The sequence below is a fragment of the Puma concolor genome, chromosome B4 (assembly GCF_028749965.1).
Source record: "Puma concolor isolate L17-30 chromosome B4, mPumCon1.1.hap2, whole genome shotgun sequence".
NCBI lineage: Eukaryota > Metazoa > Chordata > Mammalia > Carnivora > Felidae > Puma > Puma concolor.
Window position 1 is genome coordinate 97,286,528 of NC_141673.1, and position 27,899 is coordinate 97,314,426.

At 45.4% G+C, this 27,899-nt stretch overlaps 1 protein-coding gene across 3 annotated transcripts in view; it reads right to left on the reverse strand.

Moving 5' to 3' along the window:
- Positions 1–19,721: 19,721 nt before the first annotated feature.
- ETV6 (ETS variant transcription factor 6) overlaps positions 19,722–27,899 on the reverse strand; it is a 253,331-nt gene continuing 245,153 nt past the window's right edge. For all 3 annotated transcript variants that reach the window (XM_086714074.1, XM_086714073.1, XM_086714072.1), the window contains 3 exons: positions 26,514–26,656; positions 24,122–24,222; positions 19,722–20,252 (listed from right to left, as the gene is read on the reverse strand). In XM_086714074.1, coding sequence (XP_086570200.1) covers positions 20,147–20,252; positions 24,122–24,222; positions 26,514–26,656 — 350 coding nt within the window. In that variant the 3' untranslated portion in view covers positions 19,722–20,146. The remainder of the gene's footprint in view (positions 20,253–24,121; positions 24,223–26,513; positions 26,657–27,899) is intronic.

Genomic DNA, 27,899 nt, shown 5'->3' on the forward strand with positions numbered 1-27,899 from the left:
ATACCATCTCACACCAGTCAGAATGGATAAAATGAACAACTCAGGAAACAGCAGATGTTGGTGAGGATGTGGAGAAACGGGAACCCTCTTGTACTGTTGGTGGGAATGCAAACTGGTGCAGCCGCTCTGGAAAACAGTGTGAAGCTTCCTCAAAAAAATTAAAAATAGAACTACCCTATGACCCAGAAATTGCTCTACTTGGAATTTATCCAAAGGTTACAAAAATGCCTATTTGAAGGGGCACATGCACCCCAGTGTTTATAGCAGTGCTATACAATGGAATACTGCTTGGTGATTAGAAAGAATGACATCTTGCCATTTGCAACAACATGGATGGAACTGGAGGGTATTATGCTAAGCAAAATAAGTCAGGCGGAGAAAGACAGATATCGTATGATTTTACTCATATGTGGAATTTGAGAAACTTAACAGACAGAACATAGGGGAAGGGAAGAAAAAATAAGATAGAAACAGACAAACTATAAGAGGCTCTTAAATACAGAGAGCAAACTGAGGGTTGATGGGAGGGGGTAGTAGGGGGGGTGGGTTAAATGGGTGATGGGCATTAAGAAGGGCACTTTTCGGGATGAGCACTGGGTGTCATATTTAAGAAATGAGTCACTGGGTTCTACTCCTGAAGCCAAGACTACAGTGTATGTTAACTAGCTTGAGAATAAAAATAATAATTATTAAAAAAATAAAATAAATATATTAAAACAAGAAATGAAAATGTCATTCAGGACTAAAAATAGTAATTTCAGGAAATTTTATTCATGTCACCAATATGTATGACATGAATTATTTACTTATTAGACAGAATTTTGAATTCTAAAAATATTGAAAATAGGATGTTTGGGGATTTTGCTGAACCTTCTAGTTTTGGGTTTCACTAGGGTTACAGAGAATCAAGTAGAAATCTTACAGATATGCATCAGGGAAGAGAGTAAGAATATTCTCTTGAATTAGTTTCCTATTTACCTAGAGAATATATGTTTCCTTTTTAGAAGAAAGAAGCATCTTCTGTGATCTACTTCCTAGATTCCCCCTCTGTTCAGATTTATATTTAGGCTAAGGTGAGAACAGGCTGGCTACCCCGAGAGCTAAGCTTTAATTGGTGATTTGTATAAAGGAGCAAAGCCCTTGCATAACTATCAGAAGACGAAGAAGCTATTGTACAAAACTCCACAGGGACTGTGTTTTAGATACAGCTCATTCTGACATTTTTTTATTGCCTAGGGAGTGTCTCAGCTGAGACACGCCTTGGGCTGAATAACTGTAGTTGGGGCTAGGAATGTTGGCTCATTGACAAGGGTTGAGCTTGGCAGAGGCTGGAGGTCAAGCCACCCCCCACAAAAAGACTGATTGTAAGGAGTCAGACTCCACAAGCAAGAGGAGGAGAAAGGTGGACTCCAAAAGAAGAGTCTAGTACTCTAGTACTATGAATACTACTCATAGTAAAACCAATATGTCAGTTTCAGAGATGGGGACTGGCCATAGTACAGATGTTTCTTCTTCAGAACTGGATAGATTGTTGCCACCTGAGCTGGGTTCTGTCATGGCATTTGCACCTGTTATTCTACATGTTTCTAAGGGGAAGAAGGATTTAGTTTATGACTGGGGAAAATAAGATCGCTGTGGGGATATAGAGTCTACCTCTCTAGTAGGACTGACTTTAGTCATTGCTAAACCAGTCAGTCTAATGGCCAACTTGACTGGGCGGGGGTGGGGGGGGGGCACAATCTGGAGGAGGTCAAAATGTCTTAGAATGCATTGTCAGCTCTTTGCCTTTTCTTAAGTACCACATTGGTGAAACTTGCCAGTGGAAAGCCCAAGGGACTCTTAGATGGATCAAGGAATGATAAAAGTGCCCTTTAAAAGCAGTGGGTTTACATTTGATCTCTTCAATCTATTGAATATTTACTAATTCATTAAGAGAAGGTCTTGGGTCTGATGGAATCTCTTTACTTCAGCTTCCCATGTCCTCACACTACTGATTGTTCCCTTCGTCCAACCAGACATGACTGCCTTGGAAACAGGACCTCAGCGGTCATCCTGTGGTGATGTGGAAACGCCTAAACTTTTTGGGAGCCCCACCCAGCTTTCCCTTGAGGCACTCCCTCCTCCCCAGCTCTTTCCATCTGATGTGAGTTCTCTCCTATTGCTCACAGATACCAACTTGCCATTCTCATTCTGGACTTGGTGATTTGGATGATCAGATTAGCTTTTCTGTACCCGTCCATTCCCCCTGAGCTCCCACTGGGTCAACCAGGTCTTGATCCCTCTTCCCTGAGAATACTTTTTTTTTTTTTTAACGTTTATTTATTTTTGAGACAGAGAGAGACAGAGCATGAACGGGGGAGGGGCAGAGAGAGAGGGAGACACAGAATCGGAAGCAGGCTCCAGGCTCTGAGCCCTCAGCCCAGAGCCCGACGTGGGGCTCGAACTCACAGACCGTGAGATCGTGACCTGAGCTGAAGTGGGACGCTTAACCGACTGAGCCACCCAAGTGCCCCTGAGAATAATTTTCTAGATGAGTCAGTCACGGTTCTGCCTTCCTGGAGCTTAAGAAATCTGGGGTGGGATGGAGAGCAGCAGAGAAATACATAAATAAGTTAGATGTTAGAATCCAAACAATCATAATTGGCAACCAGTATATTCATAGAAATAAGTTGTCAAGCAGTCAATCAATCACTATTTATCAGAGCTGATTTTGGGCTAACAGTTTGGAATTTAGTTTGTAGGCATGTTCAAAAAAGATAGTCTTCTCTTTTTCTGGTGGATGCACTTTTATGCAGTATCCAATATAGTGGAAGGACTTCTAAGAAAAAATGGAACGATAGGTTTTTGTGAGGTAATACACACCTTATCCTGGTATCAGACTCTCGTGATGAATGCCTTAGCTATGTCAGATGCTCCCAAGTCACTCCATTATTTTCCCCTCTGCTACAGTATTGAGCATAGGGGAGCTAGGCAAGGAGGGTTCACAAAGCATCACTGTGCTTTATTTAGTTGTGAAACAGACGAACAGAACTCCTGTTTCTGAGTAGAAAAGTCTGATTCTGTCTTTGGATGCTATCTGTCTGACGCTGAATTTTGAGCTCCCAAGATGTGATGTCAAGTGTTAGATGGCATTGGAATGAACTGCATGATACTTAGATGGACCAAGGAGTGACAGAGATGTCCTGTCAAAGCCGTAGGTTTTCATTTGATTAATTCAAGCTAATGGGTTTTTTAATGAAGTTGTGAAGAGAAGGTTTGAGGTTCCATGAGATCCTTGGTTGGGTAGGAGCAGCTAAGATTTGTAAAAGGAAAAGATCATTTAGAGGATATAAAAAGGACTGACCAAAGGCAATTCGAACTCTATTTGGGAACAAATAAAATTTGTTTTAAGCCCTTGATTGATACTTGCCCCTCATGGTATGCTTCAGAATCTGGTTGATTTATTACATAAGTAAATGTGTAACTCATTGAGATTTTATATTGAGGGCACTGTTTCCCATCATACCTCTCTGTACTCCTGAAAGATCGGTAATCCTAGAATATAGAACAAAACTCTTTATTCTACAAACAAACAAACAACAAAAAATGTTTAAATTCCTGCTACTTTTCAAACGCCATAGTACCAAGTATTATTTCCTTTAGTCATTGCACAACAGCTAAAGGAGTTAGATAGTACCACTATTTTACAGGGAGGTAAATGGCCAACACAAACCCCAAAAAGGAGAGGTGGTAGGACCATTCAGGGTGAGATTGTGGGCTGCGGGTGAGGAAAGGGGCACAATAGGTTCTAAAGACCAAACTTACCTATTTATACATTTGTATATAAACCTGAAAGCTGAGTATTTCCATGATTATAAGTGCTGCCCACTATAAACTTACATTCCATCTCAGGTACAAATTTTCCAGGATTATGAAAAGCAACAATAAATTATTTTGCCAGTTTTCAAGATGTGATGCTTTGGGCTATTTAGTAATACCTCCAAGGGCCTGAATAAGTGTTATTACTATTTGCTGGATTTGGGAGTTTCATGTCTATTTGATGAGTGACATTGTACCATAATTTCCATTTTTGTATTGTCCTATATGGTTTTGGTATCAAGGTTGTGTTGGTCTTTCCAGTTAGGAAAGGGGTGCTTCTTTTTTTACTTTATGGACAATTTTATATAAGATTGGATATTACGTTCCTTGAAAGTTTGGTAGAATTCTCCCATAAGATTTAGTGCTTGTCTCCCTTATGCTGGGCTGCACCACTCTCAGTTCCTTAAAAACTCCAGAGTTTTTCATCCTTGAGTGCCTTTGCACATACTGTTTCCCTGACCTCCCCACTCATCCTGCATAGGCTTTTCCCAAATGTCACATCCTCTGAAGTCCTTCACTGATAATAGTAACTCAGGCAAGTTTTCTCTATTCCTTGTTTTTCTCCATCTCAGCATCATGAGGATTTTCTTGATAATAATGATCATGATTTATAGCTGGCTTAGTGACTTGTTGGCTTATTTGTTTTATGAATATGAGTGAAGGGGCTGTGTTTATATTACTCACCCAACACTTAGCTCAGTGCTTGGCATACAGTGAGAACTTAATGCGTATCTATTAAACACATGGCTGATCATCCCCTAGTCACTTAATTATACTCAAAGCTGGAGAGTTGACACAATTCAGTGTTCTCAAATTTCTCTTCTAGTTCAAGAGTCTATTCTTTTTTTTTAAAATTTACATTTTATCTTTCCTAGTGCAAACTCAGGAAGTTAAGTATGCTTAAGCTATCTTAAATTATTTTTAAGATAAATTAGAGGGAATTGGGGAAAATGGCTGTAATACTTCATCTTGTCCTCCCTTTGACTTCTTTGGCTCTTTAGGTTCTATTGTCAGCAAACTAATGCCTATTTCCAAAGGCTCGCATTTTATCTCCAGTAATACTTCTGTGCCTTGAAGTCTACTTTGTTTAACATTAATATAGCCATGTCAGCTTTCTTATGCTTGCTGTTTGCATGGCATATTTTTCTATCCATTTCTTTATAACTTATCTGTATCTTTATATTTATATTTTATAGATAGCATATACTTGGATATTGCTTTTTATCCATTCTGACAATCTCTGTTATGTATCTGGGGTGTTTAGTCCTTTTACATTTAATGTAATTATTAATTTGATTGCATTTAGGTTTATGTTTTCTTCTTTGTTTTCTACTGTTCCCATATGTTCCCCCCCCCCACCCCGTTACTCCTGGTTTCTTTGAGTTAATTGAATATTTTTAATAATTCCATTTTAATTTATCTGCTAGCCTTTTGGCATTTTTCATAGTGATTGCTTAAACATTATAACATATATTCCTAACTTTTCAGAGTCTTAGAGCTAATGTTGTATTACTTCATGTAAAATGTAAGAACCTAGTAACCATTTAGGCTCACTTACCACTTCCTACTGTCATTTATGTCCTTGTTGTGATACGTATTACATATCTGTATGTTATTACCCCCCACCAAACTACAATGCTATAACTTTTGTCCTAATCTAATTTTACTTAAGTTTATGTGATTTTAATCACTAGTCTATCTAGCAGTTTCTGGGACAAGAGTGAAAACCACGGCTTAGTTTATAGCCTTAGTGAATTCCTTGTTTCTGAAACTGCCCGTGTGTATTTATAAATCGCTGAGAAGCCTACAGGAAGCCACTTTATTGGAACATCCAATTGCAGCCTTTCACCTAATAAACTAGGTTTATTCATCCTCTTTTTAAGCCAGAATTGCAGTGAACATCCAAACCTCCTTCCTCTCACACAAACCAGTTCCTTGTATTTCTTCATGCAAAATCAGATATTTATGGCATGCATTTTATTGTAAAACTTTGGTATCAAGCTGCCCATAAAATTAATCTTTTTTGTGTTTCTTGCATTTCCTTCTGAGACAGTATTCTTATGCCTTTTCTGATTTTGGGGTCTGTTTTTCCTAAGACTTAAATTCTTTTTTTTTTTAAAAATTTTTTTCAACGTTTATTTATTTTTGGGACAGAGAGAGACAGAGCATGAACAGGGGAGGGGCAGAGAGAGAGGGAGACACAGAATCGGAAACAGGCTCCAGGCTCTGAGCCATCAGCCCAGAGCCCGACGCGGGGCTCGAACTCCCGGACCGTGAGATCGTGACCTGGCTGAAGTCGGACGCTTAACCAACTGCGCCACCCAGGCGCCCCCTAAGACTTAAATTCTTAAGACATGGTACTTTTCATGTCTGAATGTGTGAACACTTTCCTTTCTTCTTCTTTTTGCCTTCATATTTACCCTGATTATTGGTAACTTTTGAGGACTGTTTTTTTATTCTTCCTCTGATTCCTTGCTGAGGTATTTTCCTGACTCTGTGCTAAAGCCAGTGAACCATACAGAAGCATGCTAGCTATGTCTCTGCGTAGCTCTGTGACTTTGGGTCAATCAGGCAATTCCTTTGAGCTCCAATTTACTTGAAATGATTTAAGACTTCTTCTAGTTCTGATATTCTGCGTTCCTGACTTGAGCTGCCCTAGCAATATTATCACTTGTTCAAACGCACAGGTGCATGCACACACGCACACACACACACACACAGACACACCCCTGAAAGTACCTGCAAACACATACATGTAGCTGTCCTCTATCATTATCCTCTGATACTTCTGCTTTTAGTCATCCTCACTCTTAATGTTTATTTATTTTTGAGAGAGAGAGAGAGGGTGAGAGAGGGAGGGAGAGGGTGAGAGAGCGCCAGAGTGTGAGTAGGGGAAGGGCAGAGAAAGAGAGGGAGACACAGAATCTAAAGCACGCTCTAGGCTCTGAGCTGTCAGCAGAGAAACCGATGCGGGGCTCAAACTCATGGACCGCGAGATCATGACGTGAGCTGAAGTTGGACGTTTAACCGACCGTGTGACCCAGGCGCCCTCATCCTCACTCTTAGAAGCTGCTGCTGGATACCTCCTGATTTTCAGCCCATATCTGGCTGCCTGGTCCTTGCCTTGCAAATACCCTCAGTGTTTATATTCTTGAATCCGGCTTCTACTCATTTCAACTAACTGGGAATCTGCACAACTCTGCTCCTGGCCTTGTACCCTGCCTCTGCCTGCTGAGTTCACCAGAGTTTTCCTCTTTAGTCTGTTTCTTCACCAGACCCTCTCCTTTGATGTGGCCTCACCTGGGCTGGTGGACTGCCATTCTGCCATGACCCTGGCCCTTCTTATTATATGAATGAACTGGACCGCATTCTTGTGGGTGACAGCATTTCAGAGAAAAGGCCGTGGAAAAAGTAGGAAAAATTTATGAAGTCAGTAAAGAAGAGAGGTGGAGCTCGCCCAAAGTGAAATTGTAACTTAGGAGAAGTTTATTTTCAGTATCCTTCCATCTCTATGTCAGGTACAAATTCTTCTCTTTGGCACCCCACATTTCAAGATACCCAGGGCTCTCCCTGCTGCCTTAGGACGCACCAGTGGCACCCTCCCCTGGTTCTCAGGAATCCAAATTCCAGATCACTGCCAGCTTCAGCCCTTCTCTCTAGCCAGAGTTCTTTGTCCTGTGTCCACTCCATCAGAACCCTGTCCTGTAATAGCCAAATGAAGAAACATTGGTATCAAAGGCTGACAGTGGTTTGAAGAGTTTCCTTTCCTGGATAACATGAGGAGAAGAAGAAGAAGAAAAAGAAGAAGAAGAAGAAGAAGAAGAGGAGGAGGAGGAGGGGGAGGGGGAGGGGGAGGAGGAGGAGGAGGAGGAGGAGGAGGAAGAGGAAGGAAGAAAGAAGAAAGAAAGAAAGAAAGAAAAAGAAATCAGAAAACCTTGTTTTGAAATCCAGTTCTCTTTATGTCTGTGTGAACTTAACCAAATAACTTACCCTCTCAGTTTCCACCTTAAAATGGGAGAGAAAATATTTTTTCATGGTGTTGTAAAAATTTATAGCTAGAGTGTATGCAGGGACTCCTTGTAAGTGCTGTGTAAGAATAAAGATTTTTATGCAGGATTCAAAAATGCTTCTCAGCCTCACCATATACATCATGAATCGGGACAGAGGTCATTTTACTTGGCAAAGGACAGATCTAGACAGCCCCTAAGTTCCTTCTTTAAATTTTTTTCCCCTTGAATAATGAAGGGGGGAAAAAGGACAAAATATGAAGACAGAAGCTAGGTAAGATTTAGTAAGTAGAAAATAAGATTATTGGACAGGGGATTCCATATCCATCCTTGCATTCACTTTCCGAAGAAAGGACCCACCCAACTGAATAATAATGTAAACTATTGAACATCTGTAATGTGCCAGGCACTTTATATACATTATCTCTACTTTTCAAAGAAACCCTTCAGAATGGTAGAGAAGGAAATGGCTACTCAAAGAACATGAGTTTCCTTTTATTTTACTTATTTTATTTTACTTTTTAAAGTTTATTTATTTTTATTAAAATTTTTTTTAATGTTTAATTATTTTTGAGACAGAGAGAGAGACAGACAGAGAGTGACTGGGAGAGGGGCAGAGAGAGAGGAAGACTCAGAATCTGAAGAGGGCTTCAGACTCTGAGCTGTCAGCACTGAGCCCGACGTGCGCTCGAACTCACAAGCCACGAGATCATGACCTGAGCCAAAGTCAGATGCTTAACCAGCTGAGCCACCCAGGCACCCCAAGGTTATTTATTTTTGAGAGAGAGAGTGAGAGAGAGCACACGCAAGCACGGGAGAGGCAGAGAGAGAGAGAGAATCCCAAGCAGGCGCCATGCCTTAAGGGCGGAGCCTGACATGGGGCTCTAACCCATGAACTGTGGGATCATGACTTGAGCCAAAACCAAGAGTTGGCTGCTAAACCAACTGAGCCACCCAGGGGCCCCTATTTTATTTTTATTTTATTTGTAACGTCCCATCACTGGTGGGAGGTAGAGCTAGGTTCCAACCCCAGTTCTGTCTGATACCAAAGCCTGTGCTCTTTTCACCAGACCACCCTGTTTCACTTCTCTGAGGAAGCTTACTGATCCATCTCAGAAGCCACACATGACCTGGGGCGCCTGGATCTTCTTCAATATACGTTCAGAAAACAAAAAGCAGGCATGTTTCAAAATAATTGGGGGTTGACTGGCCCGACGGCCCTTGGGCTAGACCTGTTCCAACCGCACCGTGGCCCGGGCAGCCTCCCAGACCTGGGAGCCTCTGTGGGGCACCCGGTAGGGAATGTTCTCTGGCAAGTCTGAGCCCATCCGAAGGTTGGCACCCAAAACTATAACGTGAGGGAGGCTGAAGGAGTAGCTACATCACGAAACTGTGCAATTATTACACTTTGGTGTAATTCCCACTGGACTGCTGGTTAAGCCACACTACATGTCTGAAACCGAAGAAGGCTTTGCAGGTAAGTGTAGACCAGCACTGGGAGCTTCTTCATGGCAAATGTCTCAAGCCGAATGGGTCGGCCATGTTGAATTTGACTCTGAGTCCACACCTTTCACGGAAAAGAATTCAGTGGGGGGTCATGGGCAGCTCTCCCTTGCACGTGGTCATGTGCCATGCCATCCCTGGCACTGAGGCAATGTCTGAAGATAGCCATGGTGGCGAGTGCTGGGAGCACAGGGAGAGAATGAGGCATCCACTAGCAAGGGAACTTCATCGGGGTGTCTAGAACCCTGATTACACCTAAGCAGGTTAAACCAAAACCAAGATTTCTCTTGCAACAGAAAAGTCTTTGTTCGGTTTGGGAATAAACTCATCTTTGGGGGAATCAGTACTGGGAGCTTGTAAGGGAAAGGGAGAGGGAAAGGGAAAGTGACAGGGAAGGGATGGGAAGGGACAGGAAGGAAAGGAAAGGAAAGGGCTTCAAAGCAAATTGCTCAAAGCAGATTTTGAATTCCTTGGAGAATTTGCATTTATCTACTGATTTCACTAAGCAGGTCTAAGCTGATGCAAATGGCATGTGCAGGTTTTACTAGGAGGAAGGAGCTGGGGGAGGGGAATGGCTTCCAGACCTCTAATCTAGGAGCAGACTCCTCCTTTGGGAGGCTGGCAGAGGAAGGCTGTTCCGACTTCCCAGGTGGTGTTGCAAGGTAGTCTACCCCATTCTGGTCAAGGTCTTGGCTAAGGGCCATATGTGTCTTGAGGAGGTAAAGTGACAATTCAGTGGATTAGAAACAAAAGGCCAACATCCTTTAGCAGTGGCCATTGGGTGACTTTCCCACTTGGAATTCTACGGAATCAGAATTACAGACATTGGCAGTGTGTATGAGTTGTGGGGAGGGTTTGTCAAGGCGTGAAAGGGGAAAGGGAACTAACAAGTATGTACTAAGATTGTTACACATTTTCTTTACTGGATCGCTTCAGTGGTGCTTTGAGGAACAAAATTCTTTAAGAAACTGAGGCCCAAATCTTCAGTGAATTGCTTGAGATAGTGTTAAGTGGGCCTAGGACCCAGTATGGCTGCTGTCCCCCCCAGCGTTGGGTGCCAAGATTCATCTCTGGAAACAGAAGATTCTCGAGCTGCTCAGGTGCACCTTTCCGTTTCCTGACAGAAAAGCAGGAGGTCCAGCAGTGAGCAGGATGGTCGGGACCTCCCGGTTTCCCTGAGCGGCCAGACTTCTAGGGCTTTGTGATGCGGCCCCCTCAGGTTCAAGGACTCTCCTCAAAAGTACTGTTCTAATTTCCCAGTTTCCAAACGGAACCCAAATCACATTGTTTTGTGCACATGGGAGCTGAGCCACGACTTCCTTAACAAGAGGGAGAGAAACAAAATCAAGGAAACTCACAAACCAATTTTAAACGGAATGAAATCCACACGTTTCCTACAGCAATTGAACTGAACAAAACCAGATGAAAATATTCCCGGTAAATCTGAAGCGAGGCAGTATTTCCCTTGGGTTGAGTCCATGGCCACAAGTAAATACCATAGAGTGCTCAGGTGCTCCACGAGGCTGAGAATTTGGCTCCCTGCAGACGCTGGGCTGGGGGCTCTGGCTCCGACCGCCGTGGGACGTGGGAGGGCTCAGATAGCCCCTCACCTGGCGGGTCCTCTGACCCCTCATCTGTGAAGTGATGGGGTTGCACCCGGTCTCTGGTGTCTGAACCAAAACAGAACAAGACATGGGGCGCCTGGGTGGCTCAGTCGGTTGAGCGTCCGACTTCAACTCAGGTCATCATCTCACAGCTCGTGAGTTCGAGCCCCGCGTCGGGCTCTGTGCTGACAGCTCAGAGCCTGGAGCCTGTTTCAGATTCTGGGTCTCCCTCTCTCTGTGTCCCTAACCCACTCACATTCTGTCTCTGTCTCTCTCAAAAATAAATAAACATTAAAAAAAATTAAAAAAAAAACCAGAATAAGACAGAAACAGTGGAAACTTCTCAGAAGGTAGTGTTTTGGAGAATTCTGATGTGTAGAGCTGATCAGAGCAGGGCTTCTCTGGGTAGAGCAGCGGTTGTTGGCTCATGGGATCCAGAGCAAAGCATAAAAGTAATAGCAGGTGGGGTGCCTGGGTGGCTCAGTCGCTTAAGGATCTGACGTCAGCTCAGGTCACCGTCCCACGGCTCGTGAGTTTGAACCCTTCACCGGGCTCTCTGCTGTCAGCATGGAGCCCACTTCGGATCCTCTGTCCTTCTCTCCCTGCCCCATACCCTGCTTGTGCTCTCTCTCTCTCAAATAAACAAAAAAATATCAGCAGGTAACTTTACTGTGCCAAACACATTTCTGAGCCCTTTCTCTGTAAAAGCTGATCTACTCCTCACAACCGTCCTCCTGAGGTAGTGCTATTATCAGCATCATCCCAGTTTTACATTTGAGGCAACTGCGACAGAGAGAGGGTGAGTAAGTTGCCTGAGGTCACACAGCTGGAGAAAGGGAGTGGGGATGGGACCTGGCATTCCGACTGCACCTGTTTAACCACTCAGCTCTGTTGCTCTCACACCAGCTGGTTGGGCAGCCTGTGCAAGGGGTAGAAATCCAAAATCAGAATGGAATGAATCAGAACCTTGGTACCAGTGAACTCAGGTCTCTCCATCTAGGACTCCCGACGTGACTGGCAGAATGAAAGGTGGATACCAAAGCCCAAGCAGTGGTGGACAAACCAATGTCCTTGCTAGTGTCGCCCTATCTCTGATGCCAGTCTTGCTCCTCACACAACAGGTCACACCCGGATCTTGCAGGCGGCTCCCCCCGACCTGAGGCCCACCGCCTAAAAATGTTGCTTTGTAGGGGCGCCTGGGTGGCGCAGTCGGTTAAGCGTCCGACTTCAGCCAGGTCACGATCTCGCGGTCCGTGAGTTCGAGCCCCGCGTCAGGCTCTGGGCTGATGGCTCAGAGCCTGGAGACTGTTTCCGATTCTGTGTCTCCCTCTCTCTCTGCCCCTCCCCCGTTCATGCTCTGTCTCTCTCTGTCCCAAAAATAAATAAATGTTGAAAAAAAAAATTTTAAAAATGTTGCTTTGCCTAGAGTTGTGATCGGCTGCACCCTAAGACCAGACGATGCTGTGTGCAATGCTGTTTACTAGGAATGGGCGATTTATTTTATTATGTAGTTTAAAAATCGTTTAATATGCCTCCCCAAAGGCCGCCTACTTCAGGCATTCGGCAAAGGAAAGGGAAAAAGGGAATATGAACTGCAGAACAGTGAAAAGTGTGTTGCCAACATGACAGACAGAAGAAACAATTTTAAAACACATTTTGAAGATGGTTTCCTTACAGCAGACATGTAATATATCTCTGTCTTTTATGTGTGAGTGACTAACGCTACCCAGTTATGAATGGAAAGATAACCAACCGTCTTTTAAGATGGTTATAGATAAAGTGGAAATGGGAGAATATGTTCCGTGCATATCATAGATGTCTTATTTTGTACATAAAAAAGTTGCTGTTTCTCCCAGTTTGTAGCTTGCCTTTGCATTTCCTTAATGGGATCTTTTGAAGAACAAATTTTAATTTTGATGAAGTTCAATTTGTCAGAAAAACATTCCCCCCCCCCCCCCCCCCGGGGCACCTGGGCGGCTCAGTCAGTTAAGCGTCCAACTTCGGTTCAGGTCATGAACTTGGGGTCCGTGAGTTTGAGCCCTGCTGTGCTGACAGCTCAGAGCCTGGATCCTGCTTCTGATTCTGTGTCTCTCTCTCTCTCTGCCCCTCCCCTGCTTGCGCGCTCTCTCTCTCTCTCTCTCTCTCAAAAAATAAACATAAAAAAGTTTTTTTCTTTTATGGGTTGTGTGTTTGGCGTCATATGTACGAAGTCATTGTCTAACCAAAGGTCACAAAGATTTTCTGACTTCACACCCTCATTCACTGATTCAGATACACATATGCCAGGCACCATGCAAGGGGCTGGTCGTATAAAGGCGCATGAAACACTCCCCTCTGAGAGCCTGAGTGGGGGACAGAGGCGCATGAACCCTCCGTTGTAGGTGGCATTTAGTTGCTTTTACGGAAGCACTTGCAGCTGTAACACCGAGGAGAGAGTACATAGTGCTACCAGAGTCATCAGAGGAAGCCAAGGTCAACTCAGGGGGTCGGATATGGGCTTTCATGATCAAGACTCTGGGTTATTTGTTTTTTTAATTTTATTATTATTATTTTTTTAGAGGGAGAGAGTGCTAGCCGGGGAGAGGAGCAGAAGGAGAGAGAGACAGAACCTCAGACAAGCTCCACACTCAGCACGGAGCCCTATGTGGGGCTCGATCCCACAACCCTGGGATCATGATCTGAGCCTAAAACAAGAGTCAGTCATTCAACTGACTGAGCCACCCAAGTGCTCCAAGACTGAGTCATTTTTTTTGTTTGTTTATTTTGAGAGTGAGCGAGCATGTGTGTGAGCAAGGGAGGGGTAGAGAGAGAGGGAGAGATAGAGGATCCCAAGCAGGCTCCTCACTGTCAGTGCGGAATCCCATCCAGGGCTCGAATTCATGAGCCGGGAGATCATAACCTGAGCCAAAATCTAGAGCTGGATGCTTCACCGACTGAGCCCCCCACGTTCCCCGAGATCAACTAGTTCTTAATTTAAAAAAAGAATGAATCTTTAAGTGCGACAGTGAGGACAGTGCCCCAAGACCGTTGGCTTATCATGTCAACGTTTTGGGCAGTTTGGATGGAACATCTGCTCATGTATCCTGTTGTCTTTTGAAACGAGAAATTCATCATCAGCTTTCTATCTGCTTACAGTGATCATGATTGGTGTTTCTAGAAGCTGAAAGAGAGACAGTGATGCCAGGAATTCCCATTCCCTACCATAAGGACGGCGACCGTGAGGCATCCGGTTAGGGCCACCTGTATTAGAGTCCAGTACCTGAATAGCTGTCCCTTTATTTGGTCAAGAGGCTTTTGATCATGGTGTGCATTCTTGTCGCTGCCCTACATGGAGAAGAAGCCAACTTCTTGCAGAGCAGACTGGCCCTGGGGACTTTCCTAGGAAGGAACTGGCCAAGGAATGCACCAAAGAGATTCCGCATTAGGGTCAGAATCTTGGGGCTGAAAGGGAGAGAAGAACTGGCATCTTGCTACTCAAAGCGGGTGGGGGGCTTGGCGAAAGTAGTGCCAAATTTCAAGCCTCACTCAGAGGGAGAACAAGCCGATCTTCTGCCCGAATTCCCAAGATGTTGATATTACTGGCAGGATCTGCTTTTTACCAAGATCCCTGGTGATTCATGAACACTTCTCAGGTTTGGGAAGCACTGATCTAATCCAGTGCTTCTGGAGTCCCCTGCCAATACCCTGGCTATGTGGTCATCTGGGTTCTGCTTCATAACTCCAGGGCCAGACAGCCAAGGTCAGGGAGTAGATGAGAATGATCCTTTTACTTTTCTTTTTAGGTTAGGCTGGTTGGGCAGATAAGTGGACATAAGTGAGTAAATAGTTGTGCTCTAATTTGCAAGGGCAGGTCAGCCATTAGAGCTACCCTTTAAAATAGCTCATCTTTATGGCAGACTGCTTCAAAGATTTGGAGGGAGGGAGAAGAGGACTTGAAATGTGGTTCTTTGTCCATTGAGCCTCGTTCCACAGTATATTTAGTATTAGGAAAAATATAGCATCAATGTGTGTGAATACTGTGAATGCAAATTCCTTGTTATCGATTCCGTGTACTTACTATTCAGATGGCCATACACTTCTTTATACCAAAACGAACAAACCGATGCTAGCAGTGGCTCCCAGACTTTGGCGGGCATCAGAATCACTGGAAAGCTTGTTAAAAAAATTGCTAAGCCCTCCCCTCTCCCGCCAAAGTTTTTGCTTCAGTTTAGGGGACAGGAACTGATAATTTGCATTTCTAGCAATCCCCAGGTGATGCTAATGCTGAGTTATAAAAATAGCAGCGCCCAGATGTATTATTAGCACCTCAGGAAATCTATAGACACTCATGAGTGGATACTGTGCTCTGATGATATGGAATATAGGGCCAAATATCACCAATCCATGGTCAGGGAAGACAGAGTACCCCGGGGGCAACGTAAATACAGAATAATCTGATTGCTTTCAAACTTCTACTTCCCAAACCTTCATCTGAGTTGCTAACAAGCAATTTCATTTGCTTCATTTTCCTTTCTTTTAGTTTCCACCCACCTCTGACGGCAGACAGATAGTTCTGGTTGACTGCAGGATGTTTGATATTGAAATCACAAGTGCCTACTCACTGGCAAGTGGCAAGACTGGCCAGTGTCACCGAGACATTCTGAGCACGGGGGTGGGGGCGGGGCTCTGAGTTGTGCGATGACCTCCCAGGTCACTGTGGTCCCCTGTGTAGTCCTGGGCCCTACCCCGTACTTGTGCCGTCCTCACCGACAGGCTCACACCCATGATTTCAGTAGAACGAAGGAGCAGTTCTATTGTTGGAGGACCCCGGAATCCCCTCAGTCGGCAGGGAGCTGGTAAATGTTTGGCACAGCACGGGACCCAAGCATCTCCCGTCGGGGTTCCTTCCGGCAGATTTCTCCACCTGTGGCAGATGCTCAGATCTGAACGGTTTGCGCTGACCTTTCTGGTGCCGCTTGTCCAAAGTGCCTGCAGACTGCTCGGGGACAGAGGCTGCCTGCCAGTGAAAAACCATGACAGTGCTTTACGCTGTAATTGAGTGGAGACAGGATTTAGCTCATTGGCGTACCTTGCCTGCATTGACTCTATTCCATATTATTAAAAACAGAGACTTGGTCCTTTTTTTTTTTTTTTATAAAAAATTTATTGAGATGATGCAATTATAGGCTTTTCTTTAAAAATTATTTGCAACTCACTGGCCCTGAGAAAAGGCATTTGTTTTTTGTTTTTTTTTTTTCTTTTTTTTTGTTACATTCATTTGATTCAGTCCCTTATACACCCCACACCTCATAAACAACAAGAGATTAGAAATTAAACAAAAAAAAAAAAAAAAGAAAAAGAAATTCTAGATTCATCCTGGTTTGCAGTCACAAAGAGAAATCTTCAAGAATGTTCACTTGGCATGTGTGAAAGATTCAGGGAGTTTGTAGTTGTTTAGTGTTGATGCAGATGGGGCCAAAAGAGGATCAGGTTAGTCTTCCGCGGTTTTTAGACAGGCAGGGATTATTGCCACCCCCACCCCACCTCCCGCCATGGCTTCCTTGTCTCACTGCCTTCCTTCCAGATTTCTGCTCAGAAGGGGAGCAGACCGAGCGGGTGAAAACCGACTAGCACCGAATGCTAGGGGAAAAACACAAAAGCAAAAACAACCTGCCCTTTGTTCTTCGTGTGTTTTCCCAAATCTCTCATCTTCAGGTTCCTGGGTGGGAATGGGTCAAATGGGGGATCTGGCCAGGCGGGATCTCAATCCTCCTTCTGTCCCTGGCATGCTGTCTGCTCCTCGGGCAAGTCATACTAACCTCCTGGATACTCGGGTCTCCCTTCTGCAGAAGGGAGTGAATGTTTCAAAAAGGTATTCCGAGTTGGAGCCTAGGCAGTGAAAGGGGGAGACGGTGGGTACTTAGTCATTTAGGCGAATCCTGTCAGAGCCATCGAAATTTCAGCTAAAGCTACGTTCCCATTTGGACAAGGTATCAGGGTAAAAAGACCCTGGGTCGGAGGGGGCCAAATACACCATCGAAAGGAGAAAATTCATCAGTGTGTTATTCCTCTTATTCTGTGGGCAGCTCCCTGCCCCCCCCCCCAAAAAAAAAGGATTCAGGACACTGGTGATGCTGTCTTAGGCAAGACTAAGTTGCCTTGGGACAAAAAGAGATCATGTTAAGAGCCACATAGCTAGTCCCGCTAATTGCCACTGCTTTCTTCTGATCAAGAGGAGGCAACCTCGCTAACCCAGGGTGCAGGGAAGAGAAAATGCTAGAGAATTTCTAGCTAGAGATACAAGCGAGAGCGACCGTCTCAGACACCGCTGAAGGGAGCTCTCCCCGCTCTGCAGTGCTCGTCCACATTCTCCTTTCCCAATTTCTGATCTTGCAAGCCCAGGACTCACATGGCAGTGGTAGGGAAAGGCCAGCTATTCAGATCACGGACGTGCTTTTAATTTGGTCCCAGGTGACATGTTCATCGCCCCTCGTACTTAGTGTTGAAGTAAGGAATTTCATACTGGTAGACCCTACAGGTAGAGCCTAAGCTCTTGGAGGGCAGGGGTTGTGCCTGATTTCCTCTTTGAATCCCTCCCAGTGTCTAGAAGGTGCTTCATCCAAGTTTGCTGAATGGAACCGGAGATCTTTGGGGTCTGCGGCGTGTAAACACCGCATCCCTGGTGTCGGCACTGCCCGGGTGTTAGCTCAGAAAATAAATGAGGACGACTTTTGCCAGTAAGGGAATCAACAGAAAGTTCTTACTGGTAATACCGGGGTAGGAAATAAGGAGCACGTTGGAATTAGTGCTTTCTATTCTTCAAGCAGGTGAAGGTGTCACCATCCTAAGTCTTACCTATTCTTACAGGGTATTGCTTTAAATACAGAGATCCTTGGGGCAAAAGGGAATTTCCCTCCATAATTCAGCTGTAATATTCTTTGAACAGAAAGAGCTGGAGTCCTTACGTGTGGGTAAAGTGAACAGAATGAGATGTTCTCATCTTAGGAAAGAGCAACATCATGCCCTGGTCTCTGCTTTCATAGCCACACAAAGGGCCTCAGTAAAAATCCACCTTTTCTCTCCAGCCCTTCGACTCAATGGTCTTCCCAATACACCAGGTTTTTGGCTTAATCTCTCAAGTTGCAATCCAACATCAGTCATCTTAGAGGCTGGACAACGAATCAGTGCATGCTGCTGAATGCTCTTGAAAGACATCTGGAGCATGCTGGGGTCCAGCTGACTTTCACCACCATTCAAGTGGCCTGAGACCAAACCCTTCCTTCATCAGCAGGTCCCTGACCTCACTGCAAGCCCGGCCTTCTGGAAGGTAGAGTTGGTGGATCATGTGACAGTGGAGGAGGCTGGCCACCTCTATGTCTCTATCTGCGGTCTGATAAGGGGCAGGAACAGAGCACAACTGAAGGACCTCGAAGGGCTCCTTGATTCCAGTGTCCTTGACCCGCAGTCAATGTGTCCTTTCCCTCTCCCCAGGCTGGTGTCCTTGTCAATAAGGCTGGGGGAGAACTCTTCCTGCCTGCGTTCCTCCAACCCCCACCTCCCTGATTTGCTCAGAAGTGGCTTGAGAAGACAGGGATCTGGCAGCAGCATCTAGAAGTGCCGCTGACGACGTGCACATGTACCCTGGGGAGCTGCGAGATGCTCACCCAACCAAGGAGAGAAAACTAGAGAAACGAGGAGGGGGTGCTGTGTAAGGCGGGTCTAATCTTTTGGATTAAAAAACGGCCGTCCTTCTAAGATTGGATTCTGAACCTGTATTAAAAGAGTTCAGATGGCTAGAAAAGGAAAAAAAAAATCTTACAGAGCTTTCTAAAAATATGTGTTATCATCAAAAGTACTAAGGGGTGGCACGTCCCTCATTTTACAAGACACTGTGGACCTTATTTCGAGGCGAGAAAGAGCCACGAATGGGTGACGCACAGCGATGAAAGGAGAAGAGAAAAAGGTCATAGATCTGACGAGTTTCCTGTCTGCCCAGGCTGGGCAAACATCAGTAGCAAGCGAGACTGTGTACTCCAGGGTCCTCCCCTCTCCAATGCCCTGTGTCCCGTGGGGGCCAGGAAACTTTTAAAAAGCCCAGGAATTTTTAAAAAGTTAGGTGAGGGCATGAAACTGACCACAAGGTGGCCTTTGGGAACCTTGCAGGACCTGCAAGTTAATCCCAAGAGGCTGGGGCCTTCCGAATAATACACACGGCCTTCCATCCTGATCTTCTGTCCTGCGGCACCACCAAGCCCTGGGGTGCTCACAGCCACGGCCGGGGGCAGCCAGCTGGACTGACGCTTATCTCTCTGGAGGACCACAGCACCTGTGACGTTTGGGGCCTCCCTCTGATAGGCAGCCAGATGTCCGGATGTGGGTTGGATTATTATTATTATTATTTATTTTATTTTTTGCGCAGTGCCGCTGTAAAGCACCCAGACCGCTGATTCCGTTGGAGCGTCACCAACTCCCAAGACTGTCCTGGAGGCTGGACTCTGCTAAAAGGTATCTGAAACTCAACAGCAGGCAGGGAGGGAGAGGCAGGGGAGGAAAGAGCGAGAGGGAGAAAAAGAGCGCTCTCCTTTTCACTTTATCCTTTTTAAAAGCATCTTTTTTTTTTTTTTTTTTTTTTCCCCCAGCCAAGACCCAAGAGCAACAGGAACAAACCTGATCCACGTGGCAGGATAAAGAGGAACCTGAAACCCTTTGCGTGTGTTTTCTCTTTCCTGACCAGCTGGGTTTGCCGCACTTTGTGAGATTTGCAAAAAAATAGGTATATATAATAGATATATATTTCCATAGGAAAACAACCTCGGATGTCTTCCCCTATATGAATGATGAAAAGTCAAACTGCGTGGTCTTAAACAAAAAAAACCAAAAAACGAAAACACCATGAAACTAACAACGGGTGGACGGGTGAGGGTGAGGAATTACAGATGGAGAGGTTCCAAATGAGGAAAACGGGAACCGCGAGTCCCAGGCTCGTGCCCTTGGCCAGAATTCCAGCCCCGCCTTTGCTGGGTGGTTTGTCTAAGGTGCTCTGGGGGCCCTCCCGCTACGCGAGACAGGTGTCACTCCCACTCCTGGGTCTCTTCCTGTTCTAGTCTCAGCCCGCCTGCTCGGCTCGCCTCCAGGCCCCTCGCGGGCAGGGGGCCCCCCCGGCTGCTGGCCCGCTGAGGTGGTGGGTTGGTTCCCTCAGCATTCATCTTCTTGGTATATTTGTTCATCCAGCTCCTGGGACTCCAGGTGCTCCAGACGGTCCGTTCGGCCACTCATGATTTCATCCGGGGTTTTCATAAACCTTTGGTGAGAGGAAATGGACGAGCACAGAAGATTACATTTTCCTCCAGTTGCCTTCACCTTGAACTCTTAAACTAAAAGCAAAGGCCCCATCATCTCAAATAGCTGGACAGCTATTTGAACTCAGCCAGTAATGCTGACTTAGCACAAACTGGAAGGAGGTGCCCCTTCCTCTGAGTGCTGGAAAAAATGGCAAAATAACTATAAAAACGTCTAGGGTGGCTGTGAGCTGTGTCGTGCATTCCTGTACGACCATACGAGGGAACCCTGGTACAGCTCACTGATCTGCTGTTAGAGAGATTTTCCAATGACCTACGAGAGCTGTATATCCATTTCTATCCCAGACTGTGGGCCCAGGGAATGGTATGCAACACTTGAATTTACCTCAAAAGGATCCAATTAAATGTCAAATGGAAAATTTTCATAAAAGGACAACTTAGTGGTGCTCTTAGCAGTTAGAAAGGCAAAGAGAATCATTTTCAACGTTATCACTGATCCAGCCAAAATGCTAGCAATGAATCCCCCTTAGCCTGTCTTCCTCTGCAGCTGGGTGCAGACAGCAAGGCTTATCTTCTTATTGGAAATCCTATCAGTGACCTGTCAGGGCCACGATTTCCACAGTGCAGGAAGGTGGCCTGGTTGCAAAGGTTCTGCCCTCCCCGGAGTGCCGCTTCCACAGCCCCCTCGGCGCCTGCACACCCTTCTCTTCCCACTCTGCCCTGCACCAGATGAACGGTCCTAACACATGTCACTCCACATTCGAGAGCCTGTGATGACCACTTAACAGGTAAAGCCAAGGACACACTCTTCGGCTTGCCCACCTGGGTTCTCTGTCATCTCTACCCAGGAAACTCTTGTCACCCACCGTTGACGAGCATGAAGCCTTTATTCCAGTCTGGCCAGTCTTTTTTCTTATACACATCATGGCCTTCCCTCCAAACCTCATCTGGCACTCTCTGAGCCCTGCTTATTCTTTGCGCCCTGCCCCTGCATCAAAGAGCCATGCAACAGCACCAGTCCACGCTGCAATCCTCCTTCCCTCAGTGCCTATAACCCTTGTAAAGACTACCCACAATTTAACACTTCACTTGATTACACACAGGGTTTTACACACCAAGAAGCCTTCATTTTGTGGCAAGTCTGGCTTCCATCCCTCATTTCCTCAAAAGTGACCAACTCTTCTCACTAATAGCACGATCCTGTCCTTTCATGTTGTCAAAAATCACTATTGGAAGCCTATGAACCTTCCAACTACTTCTGCTTCTCTTTTCTGCCCTTTATTGCTCAACTCCCCAAGTAGTACGATTTGTTGAGTCTGCACTCTGTCTTCTCCTTTCATCCCCTAACACTTCTCCCCAAAATCTGAAGTCACTGACAATCTCCCGAGGCCAAATCCACAGATACGCTATATTCGGCCCCCTACCCTACCTCTTTCTTCTCTTGACTAGTCTTCTGTAATAAGCTTCTGATATTCCAAATCAGGCTTGTCAAGAAACATTTACTGAAAGCCTCCGTAAGGTATAAAATAGAATTATATAAAATATAATCCTCTCCCTTCTAGGATCTTATGACCTAGTTGTGGGGAGAAGGACTTCATATGTATAGCTATTGAAAATGCAAATCGTGATGTGGTTTAGGGCCAAGGGATCCAAGAGATGATGGAAGAAGACATCTGTGTGTGTTTGAGCATCATGATGGGTGGGACACTTGAGCTAGACCTAGAGGGCATATATATTAAAAAAGCAAAAGTTAGAGAGATATATATTTCTGGCACAGGGGATCATATTAGTGTCATAGGGTAGGTAGCTGGCAGTGTGTGTGATGAATTTGGAAGGCAGGGGAGTGGACCAGAGGTAGAAAGGATTATTGAATTAATCTAGGTGTGAATCATAAAGTCTAGACAAGGAAGCAACAAGAATGCTTTTGCCTTTCTTATGTCTTCTAAATTCTCATGAAAGTGCTTGTCATTGGTAGACTCCAACCTGGAATTTGCTGGTAAGAAATCTTGGGAAATGTGGTTTCCAGGCTTCTAGCCCTAGCAACATAGAATGGAGTAGAAACAGTGTGCAATGGAAGAGCCAGGGACAATCCTGCATAATGACTGACCTGGATATAGGAGGAGTCAACAGTAACTCCAGCATCAAAGTTGGTTGCTTAAAACGATGTTGACACCACTGATGAGTAACAGGAATCCTGGATGGGGGGCAGGGGATATTTCTAGTATGTGGAGAAGGTATTTAAGTGGCCATGTACTATAAGAAGCTCTTGGAAATTCAGATTTCAGGGGGACTTCAGGGGGATCCTAGAGCTGGATACAGAACAAAGGCTGGTGAGTCTAACCACGCAGTCTAACTGAAGCTGTGTAATGGAATCATTTCATCCAGAAAGAACAGGAGCCGAGGACTATGTTTAGGGTCAAGGATGATGAGAAGCCATCAGCAGAGCCAGGGAAGCGAGGGTTCTTTTTTTTAACTCCTTCCCATTCTGTTCCCATCTCTTGACTAAGCTTTTCTGTTGTTTTTGAAGACGTCAATTGTTTCTACCCTTCCCAAGTTACCATTACTCCTAATGCTAAATAAAGCTTGAGTTCTCTGCTCTCTCTAATCTATCCCAGCGAATGGATCTACTCATGCAGAGTGTCACTTGCTACCTGTGTACAGACAATTCCAAATCCATCTCTCTAGCCCCATCGAAACTCTTTTCTGTCCCATCTGCCAAACCCATAACCTGACGTCATGTCCGTCGATCCCACCTTCTCCCAGCCTTCCCTTGGTCGCCCCACGTCCATTACCATCAGTGTCAGTGACCATCCCTTCTACCTCTCCTGACTGGTCCTTGACATTCCTTTCTTCCTCTTCTCCTAATTCTTTCTCTTCTCTGGCAGAGTGCTTGGAATCACAATCTATGTGGTAGGTTAAATGGTTGGAACTCATGAGCTGTGAGGAAGTCTGGAAAGAGGAGTGTCTACTGCAGCAGCTTCCGGACTTTTCGGATTATCATGCACCATAAAAAAATATATTTTGGGGCGCCTGGTTGGCTCAGTCGGTTAAGCATCCAACTTCAGCTCAGGTCATGATCTCACGGTCTGTGAGTTTGAGCCCCGCGTCGGGCTCTGTGCTGACAGCTCAGAGCCTGGAGCCTGCTTCGGATTCTGTCTCCCTCTACCTCTCTGCCCCTCCCCTACTCACGCTCTGTCTCTCAAAATACGAATAAACGTTAAAAAAATTAAAAAAATATATATATATTTTGACATCATGACTCAGCACGTACACACGCACACATGAAACAAAGCTTTCCTGAATCATTAGCCACTCTTACTTCATGTGACACAGTCTGATATTTTCGACTCTATCCCACCCTGTTCAGTTTTGTTCTATTCCATTAAAAAAAGAAAAGTTTAGACTGACTCATTAAATCTATTTCATGATTCGCTAACGGGTCATGACCTGAAGTTTGACAAACGCTGGTTCAGAAACCTGCTCACAAGCGTCGGGAACCTGGAAGTCTAGACCTAATACCTCGCTTTGCCATTGACGGTGTTACTTTGGCCGGTCCTCTTAACTACCCTGGATGTTAAATCCAGATAATACGATTTGATCACTGCATTATTTTCAAGTTGAGTCGCACTGTGCTTACTTAGTTTGGGCTTTGTGACAGGACAGACATAAGTTAAAAACAAAAAACAAAAAACAAAAAACCGACTTCTTTTCCTGAAATTCGAACAACCCAGCATCTGGTATGCAATTTGTAGCAGCGATGGCTTTCTGTGTCAGACAGGCAGGTAGAGATCTTAACAGCCTCCCTCCTCCCTCTTATTTAAGGAAAACAATATCCTCCCAAAAGAAGGAAAGGAGAAAAAGGAAGCGCTACCTGAACAAAAGCCTTTGTCCTGGCTCCTTCCTGATAATGTTTAGTTTGTAGTAGTGGCGCAGGGCTCTGGACATTTTCTCATAGGTCATGTTTGTTCTGTTCTGTTTGTTCAAAGGAGGAAGAGAGAAAAAAGCACAAAGACACAGTGACATAAACCTCCGAAAAGGCGCTGGGGAGCTATTAAAATAAAAGCTCTTTGGCTGCTCGCGTGGCCCTACCAGCTCTGGGGAGCTACCTGCCCCCCAGCTGCCCCCCAGGCCCACCAATTCCCACCCCCTTGGCCTTTAGACACGGGCGCCAAAATTTCTCCGAAGGTGAATCCCCTTTCGTCAGAAGTCTTGGTGCTGTGGCTAATAAAGTATATCCCACAGCAACCTCCCTCACTACCTTCCAAGACTATGCTCTGCTGTGCTCCATGAATTTCCTGCAGGTTCCCCTATCTGTGGGTCATCCTTCACCTTCCGACCCACAGAGAATTTTTCTCTTTCTTTCTTTTTCTTTCTTTCTTTCTTTCTTTCTTTCTTTCTTTCTTTCTTTCTTTCTTTCTTTCTTTCTCTTCCTTCCTTTTCTTCCTTCCTTCCTTCCTTTTCTTTCTTCCTTCTTTCCTTTTTTCCTTCTTTCCTTTACTTTTTTCTTTTTCTTCTCTCCCTCCCTTTTTCTCTTTCTTTCTTTCCTCTTTCTTTCTTTCTTTCTTCTCTCCCTCCCTCCTTTCTCTTTCTTTCTTTCTTTCTTTCCTTTCTTCCTTCCTTCCTTTTCTTTCTTCCTTCTTTCCTTTTTTTTCTTTCTCTTTTTTTCTTTCTTTCTCTTCCTTTCCTTTTCTTTCTTCCTTTCTTCCTTCTTTCCTTTTCTTTCTTTCTTCTCTCCCTCCCTCCCTTCCTTCTTCTTCTTTCTTTCTTTCTTTCTTTCTTCTTCCTTCCTTTTCTTTCTTTCTTTCTTTCTTTCTTTCTTTCTTTCTTTCTTTCTTTCTTTCTCTTTCTTTCTCCCTCCCTCCCTCCCTCCCTTCTTTCTTTCATTGCAGCAACCTTTCTCCAACTTGTGTTTCTGGTTTGTCGTTTTAAGGAAGAGATTTTTTTGTTTGTTTGTTGGAATTCCTGTTGTGGAAGGAAGAATACAGTGGTTCCGAGCCCTGGGGCTCCGGGCACCATCGGGAGCTTGCAGAGGGATTTTTCTCTGTGACTCACGCACTGAAGAGTCTGTCAGTGGGGCCTTGCCGTATTTGGTCATGGCCTGCAATTAGGTCTTCCTCACTGGAACCAGAGCGCAGGCTTCCAACCTCTAAGGCTGCAGCCCCCCACCTCCCCTGCCCCCCAGCCCCCCGAGCTCGGCTGGGCCCCACTCTGTCCCTGCTCACTCAGCTCATCTGGGGCTGTGCCATCAAGGTGCTTTGCCTGCTTTGCCCACATCTACCTGGCTGTGGTCAGGCCTGGATCTTGGTTACTTGTTTTTATTTTTTTAGTAGGAATACAGATTTACTTATTTAAATATTTTTTGAGGGGAGAGACTCTTTGCTCTATTCTTTTCTTATTTTATTTTATTTTATGCCCATTGATCAGTACTTTCTCCTGCCCCTCTCTCCCCAACCCCGGGCCACACCACTCCACTCTTTGGTTCAGCAAATTTGCCTGTTGTAGATACTTCGTGTGAGTGGCAACAGGCAGGATTTGTCTTTCTGGGACTGGCTTAGTTCACTTAGCAGAATGTCGTCAAGATTCCTCCAATGCCGTAGCCTGTGACAGGATTTCTAACCTCCCTTAAGGCTGAGTAATCTTCCTCTGTATGTATACGGCAGTGTTTCTTTATCCAGGCATCCATCATGCATGTTTAGGGTGGTGTTTCACCCACTTTTTGCCTCTATGCACTTCAATAGTTTTCCTAACTTTAAAAGATTGGATCTTTTAAATTCTACTCCCTTTTCCCAGGGTGGAAAATTGTGGGGCGGACAGTTCTTGCCTGTTTGCTTTTCAAGGGGATGTCACAGTCAGAATGTGAGCATTTCCATGTCGAAGGGGGCCTTTGTGGACGTGGGTGTTTCTCACTGAGCGGAACAGAAGCGATACCTCCCCAGCTCCCTTGTGAGTCACAGAGCCCCTGTTCCTCAGCTCCTAGCGACACACGGGTGGCAGCACCAGGTGGAGGGGATGGGATGGAGGGCCACTTCCAACGCAGCCCTACCAGACCGGGGGGTGTGAAGTTAACTGACACCCGGCATAAGTAACACATGGAAAGTGGCATCTTTACTTATGTCCTTCCCTTTGCAACTAATTGCGCAGTGAGGAATAAACTAATGATGGGCACACTCGGGGGGCAGAAGACAGACAATTATCCTCCAACCTGGAAATGAAGGCTTTATTTTGGCATTACTTCGCACAGCAAATATCTGGTGCCCTTTTACCTTATGGTTTCCCCACAGTCGAGCCAGTCCATTGGGATCCACTATCCGGAATATTTTGGATTCTTTGTCTTCCCATCGGATGAAGTTTTCGTACCGGCTGTCGGAAAGCAACTGATAGACGTAATCCCAAAGCAGTCTACAGTCTACAGAGGAAAAGGGCAAGAAAACATTGATTATGTTTCTTGTTGAGGCCCTAAGAATAACAACCAGAAAATAATCCAGTAGCCGCTCCTGCCTAGTGTGGATTGATGGTCTAACTTTCTTATTTCACAGTGAGGAGACCAGGGCCCAGAGAGATCTGGCAGATGGTGCTGGAGAAAGGCAACCTTTGACCCGTGGAGGCCTCAGAGACCATCCCGGCCAACGGCCTCCCCTCCACAGATGGGGATGCAGTGGCCTGGAAGAGGAAGCAGCCTGTTCAAGGTCATGACCGATGACTTGAACTTGAGCAGAGCTCACACGAAAGACACAGAGCAAGCCAAAAGAGGGGTAAAAACAGGCTGGTGGGGACTAAGGGCGGAAAGAGAGCCCCAGTGTTTAAGCAAGCAGTATGGTGTTCCTGGTGATGCTGCAGGATTGTTCTGGTGTTGGAGGCTGAATGGATACAGATGAGAAGATTGGGGTAGGCTAAAAAATGGCAGAAAAACAAGTGTGATGCATGAAACGCTGCAGAAAAAGAAACTGTGAGCTCGCGTGGTTTTCAAAAAGAAGAGAGATATTCTTACTACAGCATCCCCCGGAGTTCTCGAAAACCAGTTTATTGTCACAAAATCAGCGTAGAAAGGAACCCAGGGCAAAAAAGTCACTTTTCCCATCTGTAGGACCGACGTTCTATCACTTGGCCAGGCTACAAATATTTACTAAGTGAGTTCATACAGGCCAGGTATTGTGCTAGGCTTTGGCTCCTGGCTGAGGGCTGGCATATTAAAACGAGAGACACATACTGCATAATTTCCCTTGTTCTAGTGCTTTCTGGATTTGGGCCGTCATGGTCTGTGGTTTGCCCTCTAGGCCCCCTTGTTGGGTGGATGGAGACACGTCCTATCTATGTGTACTTTTGGAATGGTCTCCAGATGAGAGTAAGAGACTCCAGTTTTCAGGGGTTTCACTGTTGACTCTGGGGAGCTTTGGTAGGCTGGAGCCAGAATGGCTGGTCGTGAATGATCGATTACCGAACGCTGTGTATGTGCTCAGCACGTGTCGTGCGTCTTTCCCAACCCTCTGAGGCCTGAGGGGGCCAGGATATGAATTCCTGGGCTCCTGCACTACAGTGTGCTGACTTCCTTATGTTGGGTGAGGCCCAGCACACCTGGGCAGGGAGTGTCTAATTGGGACGTGGAGTATTTTAGAGCCAACACATGCACCTCCCAGAGAATGAAACACACC